This window comes from Carassius carassius, chromosome 3 (assembly GCF_963082965.1).
Source record: "Carassius carassius chromosome 3, fCarCar2.1, whole genome shotgun sequence".
Taxonomy (NCBI): domain Eukaryota; kingdom Metazoa; phylum Chordata; class Actinopteri; order Cypriniformes; family Cyprinidae; genus Carassius; species Carassius carassius.
The window spans coordinates 9,706,112-9,727,298 of record NC_081757.1 but is presented as its reverse complement, the minus strand read 5'-3'; the positions used below and the strand labels follow the sequence as shown (position 1 = coordinate 9,727,298).

Here is a 21,187-nt window from a genome sequence, read left to right as displayed (position 1 = left end):
CATCTCCAGTCTTGCTGTATTAGCATGTATAAACATTTTGATATATAATAATAAGAAATAATACATTAATTAAAAGGTATACAATTATTTTATATACAGTACAGACCAAAAGTTTGGACACACCTTCTCATTCAAAGAGTTTTCTTTATTTTCATGACTATGAAAATTGTAGAGTCACACTGAAGGCATCAAGGGCTATTTGACCAAGAAGGAGAGTGATGGGGTGCTGCACCAGATGACCTGGCCTCCACAGTCACCGGACCTGAACCCAATCGAGATGGTTTAGGGGTGAGCTGGACCGCAGACAGAAGGCAAAAGGGCCAACTAGTGCTAAGCATCTCTGGGAACTCCTTCAAGACTGTTGGAAGACCATTTCAGGTGACAACCTCTTGAAGCTCATCAAGAGAATGCCAAGAGTGTGCAAAGCAGTAATCAAAGCAAAGGGGGGCTACTTTGAAGAACCTAGAATATGACATATTTTCAGTTGTTTCACACTATTTTGTTGTGTATATAATTCCATATATAATTCCACATGTGTTAATTCATAGTTTTGATGCCTTCAGTGTGAATCTACAATTTTCATAGTCATGAAAATAAAGAAAACTCTTTGAAGGAGAAGGTGCATCCAAACTTTTGGTCTGTACTGTATTTTGATTTATTTTTACATAATATTAAAAAGATTTGAAGTTGTGTCCCCAGATTATGTATAAACTCTGTTATCATCCTAATTCCCTTTTATTAAAAGGATGCTACTTTCTGTAAATAATAATTTAAGAAATGTTTTAGGCTTGTCAGAAGGAGGCGGTTTTAAATATTCAGCATATACAATTTTATACAACAAACATCTGGTTATAATAACAGAGCTAGTTATTATAAATTACAATGCACAAACACAATCTTCGAGTGACTGATTTAATGATAAATTTCTAAGAAAAAATGGAAATTTTTCACAACTGAGGCTTTCATAGTGTTATGTGCAAACGAAGGCTTAAAATGCTTTATGACTTTGAGAGGTACTTGCACATGTTATCATTTGGAACAGTATAGGGGTGAGCTGCACGGGCTAATGATCGAAAGAGCATTATTTCACGCTTATAGAAGTACTGTGTTACAGGTATATTGTAGTGGGGGAACGTGAATAGGAAAGCGATGAGGATGTTGCTCCTTCGACGCCCCAGCAGAAGGATGTGATAGTGTCGCGGCGCGTCGTCGTGACGGAAAGATCAAAGGGAATTCGGTAAAAGTGTGTTGGACAGCAATCTGTTAACGGCTTTCGTGGTTATCGAAAGGTTAACGACTGTCGGGACCAAATCATCTTTAAAAAACCGCGAAGAGAGGCGGTGCAAGATGTTTTCCTGAAATCAAGTTTGAGCAGATATTTTGGTAAGTAGCACTTTTAAGAAAAACGTAATGTCAGAAAGGGTTCATCAAAAGTAAATTGCAATTTGTAAAAATAAATAACAAATAGATTTAAATTGATGTTTTGCTGTGTTTTCCAAAGATGAGACAGCCCAGCGGTAAAGTCTCCATAATGTTGTGGAAGGATACAGAATTGCTGCTTCTGTTTATTTTTCCATTGATTTCAGGTACAGCATTGGATCCTCTTACTTATAAAATACTATTCATATGGTGTGTTTATTACCTTTTATTAGACAGTCAGCTGTCTTGCTCTCTATTAATTAATATTTAATTAATAATTAGTGGTATCTTGAAAGTATCTTTTTTTAAATAGTTGTAAAATACTGTTTGTTTATTAACTGTGTATCCTTTATAGAAGTGTTAATCAATAAGGTGTTTCAGTAGATTTTAGGGTGGCATGACAATTAAAAAGACCAAACATTAAAATGAAAACAAAATGTATTTCTCTGTTATTACTTATACTATCTCTAAACACTAATACAGTGTACACAATACATGCATAATATATGTATAAAAGAAGATAGCCCTATCCTTTTAAAATATATTAATGAGATACTTTATTGTGGCTGGTGGACATTTTTGGAAAATATACACAGAAGAAAATGTGCATTATAAAATACAGTACACAAACTGACAGGTAAAGGTTATTTCGCAGCAGTAGGAAAGATATTGCAAATGTGATGCTATAATTTGTCTGATAAATAAATAAATAAATAAAACTAACATCTCATCTCTTCTCTTCTGAATTTCCCAGCCCAGAACACTGAACTACCTGCAGTAATGGACAGTGACATTCTGACCGAATTTGCTTACCAACCTGGGCCATCGTACCTGAGTCTGATCCTGCTAGCTCTGACCGTGGGACTGTCTGGCAGCGTTTACCTATGTGTGCTGCGGTACATTTGCACTGGCTGCTGCCAGCCTGTAGTTGTTGGACCTGAAGATGAGAGCATGTCAGGAGTGGTGTGATAGCAACTTTTGTTTGATTCATGACTGTAAGATTGGTATGTGTGTTTAAGCACTTATGCTGGTCTTCTTGAGTGGTTAAATAGACATCATTGTTCACGCGTTCACAAGGCTTTGCCATATTTAAGTAATATGGTTGAAAACAGTGAAAATCTGGTCAACCATTCCTGTTAATTTCAAAATAAAATTGCAACATTTCAATCAGAGATCACTGAAAATCTCTGATTAAAATGTTATTGTTTTATTTTAGTTGAACAGCGTGCAGATTTTTGTTGCAATTGAGCACCTGTTGAAGATGTTTTGGATTTGCATATTTCCTCTCTTTACACATTGGTTTAGGAATACCCTATGTTTTTATTTTCCATGTTCCTGATGAAATACTTAAATATAAATTTTTTCATTCATGTAACAGAGCTGAAGGGTCATCTAAAGGACATCAGAATGTTTCAAATGTAGGATAGAAATTGTATAATAAATTGCTTATCGCTTGTTGCGCATTAGAGATAAAAGCATCTGCTAAATGAATACTTGGAAATGTGAAATTCACAGCTCTAAAGCCTGACTGTATGTTGGTAGTAAAATAATGAATTAAGGATCTAGGCAGACAAGCATTTAACTATAAGGATGACACAAGTGTTGAACGAATGAGAGGGAGAAGTAAACCATTTTAACAGATTTTGGATGGTCTGTCAGTCAAGAGAAATCGCTCACAAATCCTCTGTAGTAGAACACACTGTACTTTAAATGAATGTAGGCTATTAAGAGCTTTTGTAAACACAAGGTAAACAATTATGAAGCCATATGAAACCATTCAAATTTTTTCATTTTTTGGGGCCATAGATTTTAGTTATTTTTTTATTATCAAATGATCCAGAATGTGTTTTTAGAATGAAGTCATCCAATGCAACTTTTCATTACATGTATAAGCCCAATTTGAACCATATTGTATTATTTTAATGTCAACATCTCTTGTTTAATTAAGTAGGATGCTCCCTGAGCAAGTGATCAGTCAGTTGCAGAACCTGTTGCCAAGGGCTACTGCTGGATCTAGTTGCCATGGAAATAGTTGCATCTGTTTTCCTCTAGATGGGGCTGTCACATCAGCAGATCAGGTCAACTAACTGCAAGCCGTATTCAAAATATCTGCTACCTTAGATGTTATAGAAATGCTTTTGTAGATCAGTTTAATGTTTTGTGGTTTCTAGTGTCAAACATATTAATATTCATTGCAAATACAATGTCTTTGTGTATATGAATATCACACCATGGATATTTTTTTAGTAATTTGATAGTAATTTTGACATTGATGAAGAAAAAACAGGTTTACTTACACAAATGTTGTCTTTGTTAATCATAAGCTCAGAGCTCACTGACATATAGTTAGAGTGTCATCAGTTTTTAAGCAGACTATATATAGCCATAAGTTCAAATCAACTATTTACAAATAACATTTCTAGAATGAGACATGTTTTCATGCTCCTCCCAAATAAAGTCGATGTTTGACACCATTGTGGTTTTGCTCTTTAAACCACTTCCTCATACAAAGAGGTGTGTTTAAATGTTGCACTTCCCATCTGAAACATTTTCTTTTGCTTACCACATGTTTGACACAATGGGTTTTAATACTTTAGAGAAAGTCAGGTATTTATTTATTTTTTTAATTCAAGGTCATCTACATGTTTTAACACTTCAATAATTTACTTGTTCACTGTTATAAACTACATTCTGCAGGCCTATGTATAAATCTAATTAATATAGACATAAAAATTGGAAGCAAAATGTGTTAAATGTTTGTCTGTTATTTGATGGCATTTGTGGAATATGTTGTATTATTTTAATACCTACCCCCGGTTTCACAGACCAGGCTTAAGCCTAGTCCTAGACTAAAATTTAAGTCTGAGCTGTTTTAAATGAAAGAAACTTGCACAGACTGGTCTTAAATAATATCAGTGCCTATGTTTTGTCTCAAGATGCACATGTGTTTTATTTTTTCTCCTAAGGCACGTTTATAAAAATTACTAAAATGTCTTAAATGTACTATGGCCTAATCCTGGTTTATATGAAACCAGGCTTTAGTGTCTTTTAATTACGTTTTTTAAAATTAGTGTTTAATTAACAGATCATCATCCAGATTTTGGGCATCTTCTCTCTTCTCTAATTGAGCATTAAACAAAGAAAACGACTCAGTACATCCTGGTTGACACTGATAGTTTCTGATCTTCATTTCCCTTCATGCTTCAGGTGTCATAACGCGGTGAAAAGCACAGGTCAGCCAGTCATTCACATGTGAATAGACAAGGGCAAGGACACCTGAAAGCTTTGTTGTGTTTCTGAAAAAGTTGGATATCGTTTTCAGAGAGACATGCGGACATATAGGCTAGTCACATAACAATAGGTTGAGTGACTGAGTCAATGCATTTCTGTGACACATTCCGAACATATTTATACCTCAGAAGATAAGAATGTGAAATTCAAACATCAAATTTTTGAAAAGGAGGTTCGTGAGATTGTTATGTTGACTAACAATGCCAAACAAACAAACAAGTTTTAAAAAATAAAACGGATACGTTACATTTATTCAAAATTTAGAGCATTTTATGAAATCATCGGGGGCATTTATGCAAATGATTTATGGATCATCTGTCAAAAAAAGAATAAGAAGAAGAAGAAGAAGAAGAAGAAGAAGAAGAAAAAAAGAATCACAACAAGAGTCCAAGTAAAGCGCGGCAATGCTGTTTCCCACGGAACGCGTGAACGCCGCCCAATCAGACTCTAGCTTTTCGTTCACCTGATCACAGCGAAGCCATTTTGTCCTGAACGGCTCCGCCAGCGCATTCTTTAGCAAACCGGAATAACGTAGAGCTGACAGTTCAAACCACAGCTACAGACGCGGCGTCAGACGGGGGGTTTACAGCTACACCACCCCTCGTTCAGTCCCGAGCTACTCGACGTCTCTCGGTCTAACCACAGGCGGAACCGTGTCGTTATCGCGGACTAAAGGGAGACTTTCAGCGGGACGGAAAGGAAGAGAACCAGGCATCCGGTTAGACGCGCTGGCTCACCGGGCTGGAGTCCAACTTGAGCCGGACACTTTCAGCTGTACTCGTCGGGATGCATGCTGGACTTGTTCTTAACAATATTTACTCCTCTTTTTGAATATTATGTGTTATATAGGAATCGATTAGGCTCGCGCGGGATTGTTTTTGTTAGTAACGTTCGTTAGTTGTCTAATATAAGAAATCTTTGGAGAGCTAACGTTAGTTCAGACGTGATTTATCTACTCAGCTGGCTGGGCAGATAGTTTAGGTTGTCGATCAGATAAGTCGTCTAAATAGATTGCTTACATAATACATTTGTTTTGTTACCGGTATAGTTACATTTTTAAGTTAATCCAGCTTTCTTACCGCCTCTTTGCCCAAGTCTCTCATAGGGTTTGGTTTGTGTGTCTATGCATATTTTTCGCAAGCAAACCTGTTCAGAGTTCTTGACTGGTTAGGTCTTGCTACCAGAATAATAGTAGGTTTATAAAGGCAGGAAAAACCACAGAACAGATTTGCCTATCTAATCTCAAACTAGTCTGTCGGTTCTTCCCATATCCAGTTTGTTTTCTTTTAAAAGGTCTGTATTGGTGAGGCTCAAGCTGGCTGGCAGGTGATATTTTCTGCCTGAATCCTCTGAGCTGGGCTGACTGATAGCTATGACATTTTCCAACAGTTGTTTTGTATCTTCAGACTTCAATATTTCCAGTTTCTGCTCTTGGTGCCAACGTTGTATTAGTAATATTAGCTAACAAAAGCTCAGTTCGCCCCTCCAAAGTAGTTACGGCATATCTAGTTGTGACATTTTTACTAGTTAGGTCAAGTTTTCCTTCCTTTTTTTTGCTACTAGTGTGTGAATTAGTACCAGCTGACTTGGTGGCTGGTTCGAAACGGTATCAAACTCAACAGTTTGTATCGCGTTAGTGTATTTTTGTAAAATCGTGGAAAGATATACCTTTTCAGTGAGACCAGGTCAAGTTTAGCGGTAATTTTTCGTATCTCAGAGTTGAATAAAAATGTCAGGACAGTCCATCACCGATCGCATCGCAGCGGCCCAGCACAGCATGACTGGATCAGCCATCAGCAAAGCTGTCTGCAAGGCCACAACGCATGAAGTCAGTGGACCCAAAAAGAAACATCTCGATTGTGAGTATGCCAAATAATTTATTTATTTTTTATTCACACGGTCTCTCCGTAGGTATTCCATCCAGAGCACTTTTTTTAAAAGCTCAAAGACTTACTGCATCCCTGGCATGCAGTTCTACTAGCCTTGCACATCCTCAGCTGTCTGGACACCGGTGATGAATTGGAACGTGCTCGTGATGGGAATGCTGATCCGTCTTTGGACGCGGTCAGTTCAAAGGAGCTGATGCCACTGTAACGTGGACAGTATACAGTCATTCACTAGATTTGTGGCCCATTTGATATTTTTCTATAATGCTGTATGTGTTAATTCAGCAGTGTTGTAGAGGGTATGTCACTGTGCAATCAACCTCAATATATTAATATCTGCTTCATAATAAGAGGCTGCTTGAATCAGAGAACGCAGCTGTCAGGATTTCTGATGCATCGTGTTTGAAGTCATGCATTGTGTGTAATGTCTTCATGTCTTGTGTCGTGTGATCCCTCCTTAACAGTCATCGCCGAGACGGTGTGAGAGCGGTGAAGGTCAATACAAGCGTGTGTGCAGTGAAGCATTGAGTCATTGATTCTTTTGACAAAAGCAGAGTTAATGCAGAATGCAGCATGTCAGTTTCATCATCGCATAGGCAGTGTTACAGCATAGAGGAAAAGATTTTGAAAAAGTATTTGCACGACTTGTATCTGATCTACTGAACATAGAGAAATGCATCTAGGTGTAAAATGCTCTTCATCAAGGGATTTGTTATTAGACCTTTAAAGGTGCAATAGGAGATCTTGGAAAATGCCAACATTAGCTTGATAGCACTGAAAGCAAATGTCCCACCCTCCCTGCAATCGCTGTCCAAAGCCACGCCCCCTGAACGCATTTATGCTCACAGACCAGAATACCAGAGACAACATTACTACAATAGGCCATATCAGCAGTTTCCAATTCCAGTCCATGTTCCGAAGTGAAGTAAATCCCTGCTCAGGGAGTAGGGAGCAATGAACATTGTGTAGGGATCATATCGATTGGAACAAAGTTCATTCATGTAGCTCGAGTTGGTCATCTGAATCGGGTGTGTTAACTAAGCGAGACGTGTAAAATATTCGCGCGAGCACTGGAATTGGGAACCGCTGGGCTACATCATGTGTCATTAACCAGCGAGAAAACTTTAAAAGTACTACAATACCAGGAAGGAAGACCGGGTTGTTGATGTTTGTCTGCCATTCTAGCTCTTTCTGCACAGCATGCGTGAATGCGCTAATGACGTATTCTGTCTCTGCGTGAACAGGGTGTGCAGAGGTATGCATACGTTTACAGGCAAGTGGGAAAGCTATTTAAAATGCTCGGACCGAGTGTTTTATTTGGATGGACATTTCTTGGTCCTACGCCTTCCACAGAATATATAATACAGATAAATAAATTTAAACCACTTAACTTAATGATTGCTATCGGGATGTGAGGAGACTTTCAACCAGTATAATAAAAAATGTTTCTGAAGACAATCACCTATTGCACCTTTAACTGCAGCAGTCTGGCTGCTTTGGCACCTGTCATGCTGTAAAACCCCTGACTTGCATGAAAATGATAAAGTCTGATTGGGTTGTTGTGTGTTTGTGTGTCTGATTCATCAATGTTTGCAGAACACAGCTTCATGTTTAGTCTGGATTTGTTCCCTGTGTCAGCCGTCCTGTTGTGTGGCCTAGCAGCAGAATGTTCAAAGTGTCCAGCTCCAGTGGTTCTGGTTTAATCTTACACACACTGCATAATACAATATTTTTCATAACTGTAACCCAACACAGTATTATTGAAGGTCAATTGTTGCTCACTTCCTGTTTTTTGTTAAAGCAGAAAAGTATTATTATCTAAAAGCATTACTTGCTTAAACCAGTTTTCAGAATTGGGAAGTTTCACAAGCCTGACTTGACGTATGTTGTTTTGCTTTCGTGTTATAAAGACAACATGCAGTATGTCATAATTATGTATTAGGGATGCATTGGTAGCATATTGGTTATTGGCTGAGATTAGATTTTTTTTTTTTTTAATGCTTACTGATATTGTAAGTATCAGTTTTTAATATTTAGATTACTTTTGGCATTGTAATATTCAGTTAAAGTTAAATGTACCATTCAGAGAACCTCAAAAAAATATAGATATATTTTTAAATCTATATATTTATGATGTTAATGTGTTGCTCAAATTCATTTATTGCATGACTCTTTTTATTTTTTATTTAGAGAAAATAGTATGCAGTTATTTATCAGTTATTTGCAATAACTTTAATGGCTTATGTGTATCAGCCATATTTATAATATCCATGCATCCCTGTTATTTATTGTAGTTTAGAATAAGTCCTGTGTTAATAAGTTTCCGTTGCTTTATCATTTTGGCTAAAGCAATCTGTCAGACTGGAAATGTAGATAGCTGACAAAGAAGTTATGGCTTTTTTTTTTTTTTTTGAAGGTTCAATCTTTTATTTAGTTTTGTCCAGTTTGCATTCACTTTCCTGTTCTGTGCAAACAGCAGTGAGATTTTTACTGAGTCAACAAACAGATTTTGCACCCTGACCTCTTCGGAAGCAGTGAGTGGGACACTTGAGCCTTATTGTACTGAACTGAAATCTGTGCTCAGTCTTGCATTCTAACAAATAAACTAAATGAGAAACTGTTTCCAGCTTTTTACAGCCATTTACAGGTCCTCTTGATCACTATTTAACACAAAAATGACAAAGGCTGTCTGTAATCAACAGATTCTTTCTTTTTATGTACATTTGGGGTGTCAGGTTGCACTAGATTTTATCAGTTGGTAAAGACTGCAAGGTTTGTAGCATTATTATTTTGACAGCCATTTCAAACTATTATTAGTAAGCAAAATATTCTCAAGTACAGCTAGAAATGTATTTTGGAGTTACATGCTCCTTAAATACGGAATAAAAAGAAACCATATTGATTTCATCTAATGGTTGTTTAGCTCCTTTCTGCCTGATTGGGTTAAAGCTGTGCTGCTGCAGTCAAGCAAAGTTTTGCCATCTCTGTTTGAAAAGCTGCAACTGCAGCTGTTTGCAGAATTATCTTCCTTGCGTGGATTGTGCTCCGGCGCGGCTCCAGTGTGGTTGAATCTAATATTTTGAGGAGTATGTGTAGCAGACAGTCAGTCACCGCACCGGTGTGGATATTTGCTGTACTTCGCAATCACAGATTGTCATATATTCCTAGCCTATGTCTTGGAATATATGACACAAATAAGAATTTTCACCGGAAATTGTCATCTTAACAAGTAACAAGTCTGCCATGTTTATTTTGACCAACTGAGGAAAAAGCATTACAATAGTTTGTGCTAACATTACCAATGGTGATTTAATTTAAGGAACTCATATCACATCAAACCATGCAAATTATTATTATTTTTATACTTTTCTCAAATTATTAATGCTAAAAACATCAGCAATGCGTGCCAATGCGTACACGCTTATACACACTGTACTCGTAGTGTGTATAAGCGTGTAGATTTCAATTTCTGTACAGTCTAATCTCTAATTATCATATTAAGAAATCCTTTAAACCCATACAGCAAACTTTGCTCCCTTCGAACTGGTTGTCTTTAAAACACAAATCTTGTGTAATCCCTGGCTATCTGTAATCCGAAGCACATTTAAAACTGGAATATAATTAAATTTAATTCATATGTGTATCATAAACAAATCCTTTCTGGATAAAAATTAACCTTCAAAATTATACATTTAATTATTCTAGCTGCTGTGAGAAAAGGCTATAAACGATCCGCCACCTGCGGGATCTTCGCATGCGATTGCCTAGAAACCGGGACAACTTCTTTATGTTTACAGACGTGAAGTAATGTTGAGGCAGCATGCTCGAATTTCCTGTGAAAACCTACCCGTATCACTCAAATTAGAAAACATTATAAGATAACAGTTGTCAATCGGGCTAAAGTAAGGTGATTCGTTTTGAACATGGGCTGGTTAACTTGCTCAAATATTGATTCCGGATAATTTTTAACCAAAAAAAGTTAGGGATTGCAGCTTTAAATTTTAGAAAAAATAAACCGTTTCCAAATAGTGGAGTAGTTTTAGAATGTTCTTAGAAATATATATTTTAGATCTTTTAGATCTTGTTACTTTGGCAGTTGCATTGGATCTTGTGTTATTTTTTGCCTTGTCACGAGTGTTGCATTCTTATGACGCACAGGTTAAAAATGTCAGGTGTCAGATATAAACAGATAAATATAAACAGCCCCAAACTTGTTTAGGAGAAGCCAAAGGAGCTGCCTAATTTTTGTATGGGACTTCTTAAAGTCTTTCAGTAAACCCACCAAACTGATTGCATTCAAATGTATAATTTAGCACATGCCTAAACCAGACTTTACAGCCCTAATCAATAATCGTGAGACTATTCAACTAACAGCAATCTTAGTCTGGAGTGTGTTAGGGTTAAAGGTGAAGTGCTGCTGATTTTGAACCAGACAGCTGAAATAATGCTGCGCAGCAAAGACAAAACAGCCATTCTCTAACATGTCTGGGGAAATACCACCCAGCCATTCAGAATACAGATTACCCTTCAGGATGCTTGGTCCACTGTTTACAGCCATCTGCTTCACAAGAGCAATCTACTCCACAGATAAGTAGCTTTTACTTATGAACTCATTGTAATTTTGTGGATGATGGATGTAGTATTGCTTGAGAAGCAAGTAAGGAGAAATAGACCCAGGAGCTGAGGTACTTAAACTGATAAAAGAGGATGCCTTTGAAGTACAGTATTCGGTAATGGAGTTTTTTTTAGGAAGGAGAAGCAGTTGATCAATGTTTGAGCATCATTCAGTGTGAGGACACAACTATAAGAGAGCTTATACATGCTGCATGACACATTGCTTCTGTGCCTCTCACACTTCTAGTGCTGATGTGGCCTATTTATAGTTGCTGAGGGCCGTTGGCTCTGTTTGATAGCTTGTTTTGTACCTTATAAGAGTACCTTGGCTCTTATTCCGACATCTCTGCAAAACCTGGGACTTTATTTATGACGCATCTCAGAGGAGAGAATTCTCGGAGCTCTTCTTTTTTTCTCTCATGGCTATATGTCCAAAACTACATATTCTCAAATTCAGAAACATAACTGTAACATTTTATTGCACAAAACTATCATTGACCTCCCAAAAACAGACTGACCCAAATAGGACGTTTGAAGTCTGAGAAGAATAATTACTGAAATTAGGGTTTAGACACCAAATTAAATAAAAATGATTAAACTTTCCATAAGCTAGACAAATTGTCTTTACATGAATTCTCTTTAAAGCATCAAACATAAAATAATAGTAATAATAATAACAAAATAAAAGTAAATATAATATTTTTAAATGAAAAAAAAAAAATTAGGGTCCAATTCTCACCATTAACAAACCATAAACTACCACTTTTGCCTCAAACTCCTAATTTGCTGCTTATTAATAACTGGTAAGTTAGTTAAGTTTAGATATTGGGCAGGATTAGGGATGTAGAATATGGTCATGCAGAATATGTGCTTTATAATTACTAATAAACACCAATTTGTTAACAATAGACACGCTAAATAAGCAACTAGTAAGTATTGAGAATTAGTCCCTATACTAAAGATTTATACCAACATTAATGCATTAGCAGTCATGCTTAAAGACTCAAAAAATTTTTTTCTGGTTTTCATTTTAACATTTTCTCTGACTGTGTGAGAAATAAAGTGTGTACTGATATGATTGCGTGGCTTTCTGTTTTGCTTTTTATTAAAGACTAGAGCTTTACATAATTTTTCAAGCTCTGTTTCCAAGTTGCTAATTAGCTGCAAATCTGTGCTGGTGAAAAAAAAAGCGAGAGGGAGAAATATGGGATTGACGTGAGGAATGGCTGCGGTATTCCACAGAACTGTTGTCACTGAACTCACTGTCCAGGAATCCCTTATAGACCCTTTTACAAAAATGTCACCGTCATCACATTTATGTTTTTATAGCACTGCTCAAAGACTGACCTCGTCTCACCATATTTCAGCTTGATTGTTAGAGGGCCATCCACCAAACTGACCCCAGATAAGCATAATTTCCAATCACAGCAATAAAGGCCATCAAAACACGCAGCTGGGAAGGAAATGGAGGCAGAGATACAGACATAGCAAACAATCTCTCAAAAAGGAACCCAGCTATTTTTAATATAGCTCCCAGGTTCCCCAGACAGAGTGAGCACAGACGTTTATTTGGAGAAGAATTCTCCTTCAAGCTAGCTGAAGCGGTTAGCCGATAAAAGACTGTGCGCTCATTAAAACAGTTTGCTGTTCTTATCTGCAGGTTATTGAGGTTAGTATTTGTTTTTGAGCAGAGAGAAAAATCTCAACAGGTCTGGATGCCCTCTAATCTGAGTGATCAGCTTTTCCACAAAGGAAACCGCTATCCTTTTGATATTGTCTTTCATTGATGTAATAAACCTTTTTGTGCTCCTCCATTTGAGTTCCCTCTTGTCAGTAAACGTGGCTAAACACCACACAACAAAAATTGCCTAGTGGTTACATTGTTCCCTAATTACTATCCTGAAACCCTTTTTGTGGTCCCTTCAGATTCAAAATTTGAATCTTAGGAGAGTTTTTGCTTTTAATACAATGACAATAAATCTGGGGTGATGGAAGCTCAAATGCTCATTACTGTTATGGGAATCAGCTTGGCAATACAGATATTGACGTCTGGATCAGGATACATTAATATTTTAATTTTGTGTTGTTGTGAACTGAAATTGCAATTTAGTAACTAGCTTCTCATTCAGCTTCTTTGGACTTCACTACTTGGCACAAGACGTACTGAATTGCTACTTTGCTTCATTGTAGAGCAATAAAACTAGTGAGTTTGTACACAGTGATGTATACTATAGTTCCAGCATGTTTATTGTAGCACAAAAACTCAGGCCATCCTTAAAAATATTTTGGTTTGCAGTCACAGTAAAAAATAAAATAAAAAAAGGGTCGGTAGGTAGGTCTATATATATTTTTTTTCAAAAAATAAAAATAAGTTTCAAAGTAAAAAAAGTAAAATTTTGGTGATGGTGATTACGTAGGTATGAATTTAAACAAATTAGTATATTGTGACGTCACTGACTGGGTCTTCAACCCGTGCCATCGGGCGCATCATTGCAAACCTCATTTTGATGCAGCCTATATAGACCACAAACAAATTGAAATCTTTGTCAAAAACATGTTTATTGAATGAATTTCAGCTGCATTCATTTGAAGAAAAAAAAATGAGGTCGTGTTATACTGTTTTACTTGCATCCACCGCTAGGTGTCAATGCAACCTACAAATGAGAGACCATTTACTTTGCTTTCTTGGGTTGTCACATTTGTGAAAAAAATCCTGTTTGATTTGAGAGACAAGTGTTCATTGAATCGATTGTAGAATCGATTTTGCATGTCTAAATACGTTTTATATGGCAAATAACACCAAATATAGGTAAATCCACGGACAACAGGCAGGATGAATGTAAAAATTCAATGTTTTGGTAAAGACCAATATTTCTGATGATTTATTGGCGTGAAGTTTCATGCACAATGACAAACAGGAGTGCAACATTCTCGAAAAACAATAAGCAGAGTGGACTGCCATAATGCAAAACTTTTAAATTTAAAATGAAAATAAATGTATGCATTTAGCAGACGTTTTTATCCAAATCGACTTACAGTGCAGTCAGGCTATCAATTTTTACCTATCATGTGTTCCCGGGGAATCGAACCCCCAACCCTGCGCTTGATAGCACAATGCTCTACCAATAGAGCTATAGGAACACATTTACTGCAAACTTCAACATGGTTGTGTTTTACGATTAGAAATTTCAACAGAATCAGAATCACATTTGTTGTAAAAAGAGAAACATTGTGCAGAAGTATTATTTGCTGTTTATGCGTGTTTGTCTGAAGCTGCAGTTGCTGTATGACAGGTTCCAAAAAAAAAAAAAAACTAGACGCGCTCCAAAAAAAACCACACACACAAAAAAACCTGGACGCGCTCTGAGAGAAGGCCGTTAAAATCAACTTCCTATTTTCGTTTTTGAAACTTGTGTTGGTTGGTCCAATCGATTCGTGCAATAGAGTTTCGAATAGCTATAAAGTGACAGTCGACACGGTTACAGTTTTAGACTAGACGGGAGAAGGGATGGGAAAAGATCTGGGTACAGTTTTTCCAGAACTTTGTGCCAAGTTAAAGCGGTGTCGAGCTGTTTTTAATGAATTTTTTAAATGTATTATGGTGCCCGAACCCTTATGACTTTGAATGGTGCCCTCAAACATTTTGTTTACTACAGCCGCAGCCATCATCACCAAGTGCGAACCGATGACTCTGACAGTGAATGAGAGAAGACGAAGAGAACGCACAGGCCATAGTGTGACATCTGTTAACCAATAGTGTAAACCTAGATGACGCCACAGGTTTTTATTTAAAAGAAAGAACGTAGCCTTTGTTTGTATGTAGGCCTAGGCAATTTATATATTTACAATACTTACTAAAATATAATTAATATTATTTTATTGCTTTTCTATTAGTTGTTTGAGTAAAAAAAAAAAATTGGTCTGTCATAACACAAATTTACAACCGGCAAGTCGGTCGGACTAAAAGCAAAATAAATAAAATAAAATTTGAGTCGGTCCTAAATTGACAGAGTTGTATTTTTAAGGATGGCCTCAGCAGACTTGCACTGACTGCTGGTCAGTCTGTTTTGCCAAAAACACTTATTGAACTTAAAATATAGAGACTTTTGTGCAATAAACCATTGCAATACTCTGGAATGTCAGTTCCCAGTCCACATTTAGTGCATTATGGGCCAGTTCTCCTAAAGTAGGGGGTCATGCAGGACTGACCTGGAGTCAGTGATTAGTACGGTTGGAACAGGTAATTAGCATGGCAGCTGTGACTGTTCAGAGGTGAGCACCAGCTATGGTCTTCTGGCTGACAGCTGGACAGACTGTCAGGCCACCTGGTCAATTTACTTCCTCGTGTACACACACACACACACACACACACACACACACACACACACACACACACACACACACACACACACACAAGAAAGGCAAAAGGCTTCCTGCCAAACTTCCTATTCCTCATCAAGGCTCAATTCTGATTAATTTGTAAGCCTGGGCACTGCAGAGAATAATCATGCTTTGAATCAAAAGCACTTTAATTTGTAATTTCGCTCATTTTTCATTCTTGCAAAGAGTTGTTTTTAAATCAAAACCAGTCTCTTCCGGCCAATTATGGTGACGATGTGTGCATTGCAAATCCAAGAATGTTTTTAGCCTCTGTCATTTCCAACTGGTGGCAGGCTCAGCCCTGTATGGATGTTTTCAAAGGGTTTCATTGTCTGTCAGTCTAACAATAAGACTTTGATACAGACTGAGTGAAGATGGGTGACTTCATCGCTCATAGCCTCTTCATTTGCTGCACTGCAGTGACATCACTGGGCCAAGATTTTCTTCCACCTCTTCTCTTGGATTCGATTCTTGCCGCTGCACCTCATTTCGTGCACCGATGCACACATCTTAGCATGGAGCCATGCAGGTGTGTGTGTTTGTAAGGGATAACGTGGAAGTGTTATTGTCTGTTTTAGTGAAAGACTGTCAGAAAGTCTATTTAAAGTCTGCGGTGTGAAGCGCTACCTTTTCTCAGTTACTCTGGGAATCCACTTTTATGATCACAGTATGTGACGCACAGAAGCCTTGTAAATTGGAGATTAGTATCAATGTTGTGTAATGATTTAATTTGATCGCAATTGAAACTAGAAAGACCAAATCTGCGTTTTTAAGTTTCTCTTTAGCAGTTTGCTTTGGTTTTGTCAAGTACGGCATCTCAAAAACGGTTTCCATCCATGTTGAACATTTTAATAATAATAATAATAATAATAATAATAATAATAATAATAATAATTCCTTACATTTATATAGCACTTTTCTAGGCACTCACTTCATAACATTACAGTTGAACCACTGATGGCAGATAGACTATTCTGATGATGTTTTTCATACTTTTCTGGACATTGGCAGTGTAATTTACTTGGCAGTTAATGGGACAGTCACAAGCCTCCGGGTTTTAATCCAACATATCTTAAATTGTGTTCTGAAGACAAACTAAGCTTTTACGAGTTTGGAACGACATGGGGGTATGTGATTAATTACAATATTTTCATTTTGGGTTGGAGTATCCCTTTAAGAAATTAATAGTACAGTCAATAGGTTAATTGTAAACAAATAATATCAGAACTACTCTTCTACCTTTGAAGCTGGGGCCTGTACCATGAAGCTAGATTAGCTGGCTAGCCAGGTAAGTTTCAGGTTCGTTTTCACCAATCCTGGGTTTTAGGTACCAAGTAAGTGGCTTGGCTTTTAGCGGCATTCATTGCCATAGTAAATTACACTCCACGGCTAACCTGCTCCGGGGGAGATTATGTTCTGGGTTGGAGAACTCAAACTGAAGTTGGACCAATCAGATGTGAGAAAAATGACACATGTCTGACACAAAGTCATTCCAGTTTATCTTGCTCCAAATTAAAGGTCACTAATGCAAAAAAATAAAAAATGAAAAAACAGAAGTCTGGCTTTAATGATAATTACTGAATCATTTTATGATTTATATAATAATTGTGATTCATATTATTATTATTATTTATCTTTTACACACAAGCAATTAAGTTTAACAATCGTTTGTTTTAAATAAATATGAATGTATACAGATCATGTAATATAAATAAGCTGTAGTATCAAATTTATTTAAAAAAAAAAAAAAAATCTGACCTTACATGTTCGAGTCTATCACTATATATTTTCAAATGTATAAACTAAGTTAACAAGTTCCACTCGTCACTGCACTGATAGAGCAAGATTATTTATTTTATTTAGGGTGTCCATATGTGCCGTTCATATGGAACACGTCCCGGCAAGGATTTTAATATTGCCTAAAACATCCAAAGCAGTTTGACCAATAGCATGCAGGTATTGGTCATAATTGACCAATTGGGGGGCTGTGCGTGAGAAGGTGAAAACTACAGGGAACGATTAAAGCGATGCAAAGCGTTTGACTTGAAGCGTTGCTGCACATGATCAAGAAAAGACACCAAAGTAGGTTTGCGAGAGCGAATCGAAAGCTTTAGGAGCTGTCTGCTCTGCTCTCTATAGCTCATGAATGTCACACAATCTGGATATTTTAGGCAATATTAAAATCCTGGCTGGGACGTGTCCTGTTTGAACGGTGCATATGCCCACCCTAATTTTATTTGTCATCCTTCATTTTTCATATGACATTTAAATTTGTCATATTCTTCAATCTCTTAACCTTTAGCAAAACCTTTAACCTTTAGTTTTGAATCTCACTGGGTCTCTCGCGAAAAGTAAATCAAACTTGCTTTGTGTTGCAAGTAGGGATGGGTATCGTTAAGGTTTTAACGGTATTACTACTCTTACCGATACTGCTTAACGGTCCGGTACTTTAACGGTATTCTTATCGGTACTTTGTGTTGTGTTAGGCAGTCGAAAACTTTGTATTTCTCTGTCTGCACATAATGCACTTTTGAAAAATGCTTTGAAAGATTGCTTGTGTTTCCGCCCTTGCATGCAAAAATTTTGTTGCACTTATGACAACCAGCGTTGCATCAACTCTAGTGAAGTATAACCACACTTTGTAACGTTTTGCTGTCTCCGCCATCGTCACTCTTTGTATTAAGCAGGAGTTTTCATACTGTAAGGGGCCGTTCACATATCGCGTCTAAAAAAGCGTGGAAAACGCTAGGCATGCCACTTTCTGATTTTTTTCCCCCAAAGCCTTCAGACACTTGCGCTCCTGAGGAGTCTGCCGTTGCAAAGCAACCATGACCTTCTCTATCCATGAAGACGCGGAAATTTCAGCAATGGATAAATGGATTTGCAGCACTAAAAACTGCTTGCAGTAGCACTGCTACTAAATTAATTTAAAAATCCACATACAGCTATCAGCTGTTCCTTCATCTTGGCTGAGCTTTCAACGTTGTTACGGAAAAGGTGAGGAAGTTACATGACCTGCGGTGCGCTAGCGGCATTCTGAAAAGTTGAGATTTTTAACACCGCGTGCGCGTCGCGACCGCGTCGCTTCCATTTTACATTTGAAATAACGAACATGAGCACGCAAAAGACGCGATATGTGAACAGCCTCCGCGGCGTGCATGAGAGATCTCGCAGATTTCACAGACAAACGTCTTAATATCGCAAATTAGAAATGTTTGGTAAGATAAAATGTGCACGATAACATTATTAAGCAAATCTCTTCGCCATCGTCAATCTTTATTATTAAGCGGGAGTTTTCATACTGTTATGTCTGTGCGTGCGCCGCGCTCGTTGTGGTGTGTGTGTCTGTGACTAATGGGCCTTTCACACAGGACGCGGTATGCACGGCGCTTGCTGCTGGGTTCAGCATTGCCCTTCAGATACAACGCGATTTGCGCTGCGCTATGGCGTAGGCGGAGTTTTAAAAACTTTTAGCGGGAGCTCTATCATAGTCTGTTGTTCCTTGAATGGAGATATGTCTCCATGACACAGCTTTCCTGACGATGTCCCTATACTACCTCAAACTTGTATTGTACAGCTCAGGAAATTCTGACACACACATCCATTTTTAATTCCGTGCTTGTTTTGGATCCCCCCATTCTATTGGTCGTGCTGGTAATAGTCACAGAGCGCAGTGGCAAAAGTTGAACTATTTTGAACTTTGACCGCGGTGTGCGCGCAAGCACGTAAATGATGCGCACCGCTGCGCTTGCGCTTTGGTCGACGCAGCAACAAAACGTCCTTGCGCGGCGCAAGCCATTGAGATGAATGGGTTTTATAGCACAGCGCCGCGCATACCGCGTCCTGTGTGAAAGGCCCATAACAGACAGCCTCCGCGGCATGCACGAGAGATCTCGCAGATCTCACAGACAAACGTCTTAATATGATCGCACATTAGAAATGTTTGGTGAGATAAAATGTGCACGATAACATTATTAAGCATAAATACATAGTACATTAATTTTTTCCCTTCCAGTACCGAAAGCAGAACCGATACCGTCAGATCTTACTGATACTACAGTCTTTCATAATTTAGCCCCGGGGCCATTTTAATACCGGGTTTCGGTACCCATCCCTAGTTGCAAGGCAAATGATTGGCTGTTCGCCAGTGATTTCACACATTCATGTGCACGCCCTCCACAAATTCAGGATCAAAGCCTGAGTTGACAAAGAAAGTTGATGAACAGCATTATGGTACCAACAAAGTCGGACTGGAGAGGTTTGGTTTTGTCATCTCAAAACTAATCCTGTAACTCTGAATTTGTTCAGCTACCATCATGGTACAAGCCCCTGGTCAGGTGGTATAAGTCGGAGTTATGAGTTCAGTGAGGATGAGATGTAATTCCTATATTGCGTGAATGCACCCTGTGAGTGTGACTATAGCATTTTATGTGCAAATAATTTATCCACATTAAGCCAGTGTATGTTTTTAATGCACATTTTAGATATTTTATTGGCATCTTGGTTTTTTCATCTAGAAGTTTTTAATGCACTTGTAGTAAAATTCATATGTTATAACCTGACTGAAGAAGTAGCTCTAACTGGACTGGCAAATGCCTATTTAATAGTTTTTGCTTAATTAGGCATCCTAAATGTTTAAGAATGCACTCTTAAAAAAAAAAAAAAAAATACTTATGCTTACTTTTAAATGATTGATACGATAGAGTTAATATAATATTGGTGTTATATATGCAGTGTCTCAATCTCATGTCCAAAGGTGTACGACCACATACATTATCTTTGCTTTAAATTTTAAACAGGAATGGGGAGTTTCTTGGTTATTTATGCCTCTCTCAGTCTTTCTCTGTTTAAGACAGTGGACTTTGTGATCAATACCACCAAATGTGTTTGGTTTTATCTGATTAAATCAGCACATATCCTCACTTTAGACTAGTTTTTCACTCTCTTTCTCTTTCCCTCCCCCTCCCTCCCAAAGGAGCCAATCAGCTCGCAGGCTGTCCTTCTGACCATAATAGAAAGCGAGCAAGAAAGAGGAAAAGAGAGACCGAGTGCTGGAGCAAAAGCCATGATGCATTTCTAGACTGGAGAGAGAGCGAGAGAGAGAGATGGGTGAAAACGCTGTTGAACAGACAGCCATCTCGTAACTCATCCCCCAACAGGCTGCAGTATGATTTTAATAGTAGTCACACTGCGTGAATATGCATTAATCTTGGGAAGAGAGGCTGAATAACTCAGTGGAGTTGACTTGAATCTTCAGGATTGCACACATTTATTAATGCTGTTTGCAGTACTATTATAATTGCTCACTATAAGTACTGGCACGTAACTCGATTGTTCTATGGGCATAAATGATACCTTAAAATGTGCTTCTGTAAGCTATTACTTTTCTAAACTTACAGACTTTCATTTTTTTTCCTGTGGTGCGGGAGATATCAAAGACATAATTATAAGGTGGGACCTGAGTCATATCTAGAGACCAGAATATCAATAGTCTTAGGGCTGGGCTCTTTGCACTTGGGCAAGTAAGCAGCCACCCAGAATAACCTAGCAACCACCCTCAACACCCTAGCAACTAGGGCTGTGTAAAGACCAATTTC

General features: G+C 37.7%; 1 protein-coding gene and 1 long non-coding RNA gene across 7 annotated transcripts in view; both read left to right on the top strand.

Annotated features, from left to right (window-relative positions):
* The first annotated feature begins 966 nt into the window (after positions 1-966).
* On the top strand, positions 967-4,008 carry LOC132113991 (uncharacterized). Its single transcript, XR_009425240.1, has 3 exons — positions 967-1,383; positions 1,502-1,586; positions 2,174-4,008. It is a non-coding gene; the product is annotated as an uncharacterized LOC132113991 (long non-coding RNA).
* A 1,182-nt stretch (positions 4,009-5,190) lies between these two features.
* The window catches only part of si:ch211-200p22.4 (phosphatidylinositol-binding clathrin assembly protein), a 59,177-nt gene continuing 43,180 nt past the window's right edge, over positions 5,191-21,187 (top strand). For 3 of the 6 annotated variants that reach the window (XM_059527926.1, XM_059527916.1, XM_059527889.1), the window contains exon 1: positions 5,192-6,569. In XM_059527926.1, coding sequence (XP_059383909.1) covers positions 6,440-6,569 — 130 coding nt within the window. In that variant the 5' untranslated portion in view covers positions 5,192-6,439. Of the gene's footprint in view, positions 6,570-21,187 lie in introns of all 6 variants that reach the window. The other 3 variants (XM_059527898.1, XM_059527907.1, XM_059527934.1) reach the window with 2 other exon arrangements.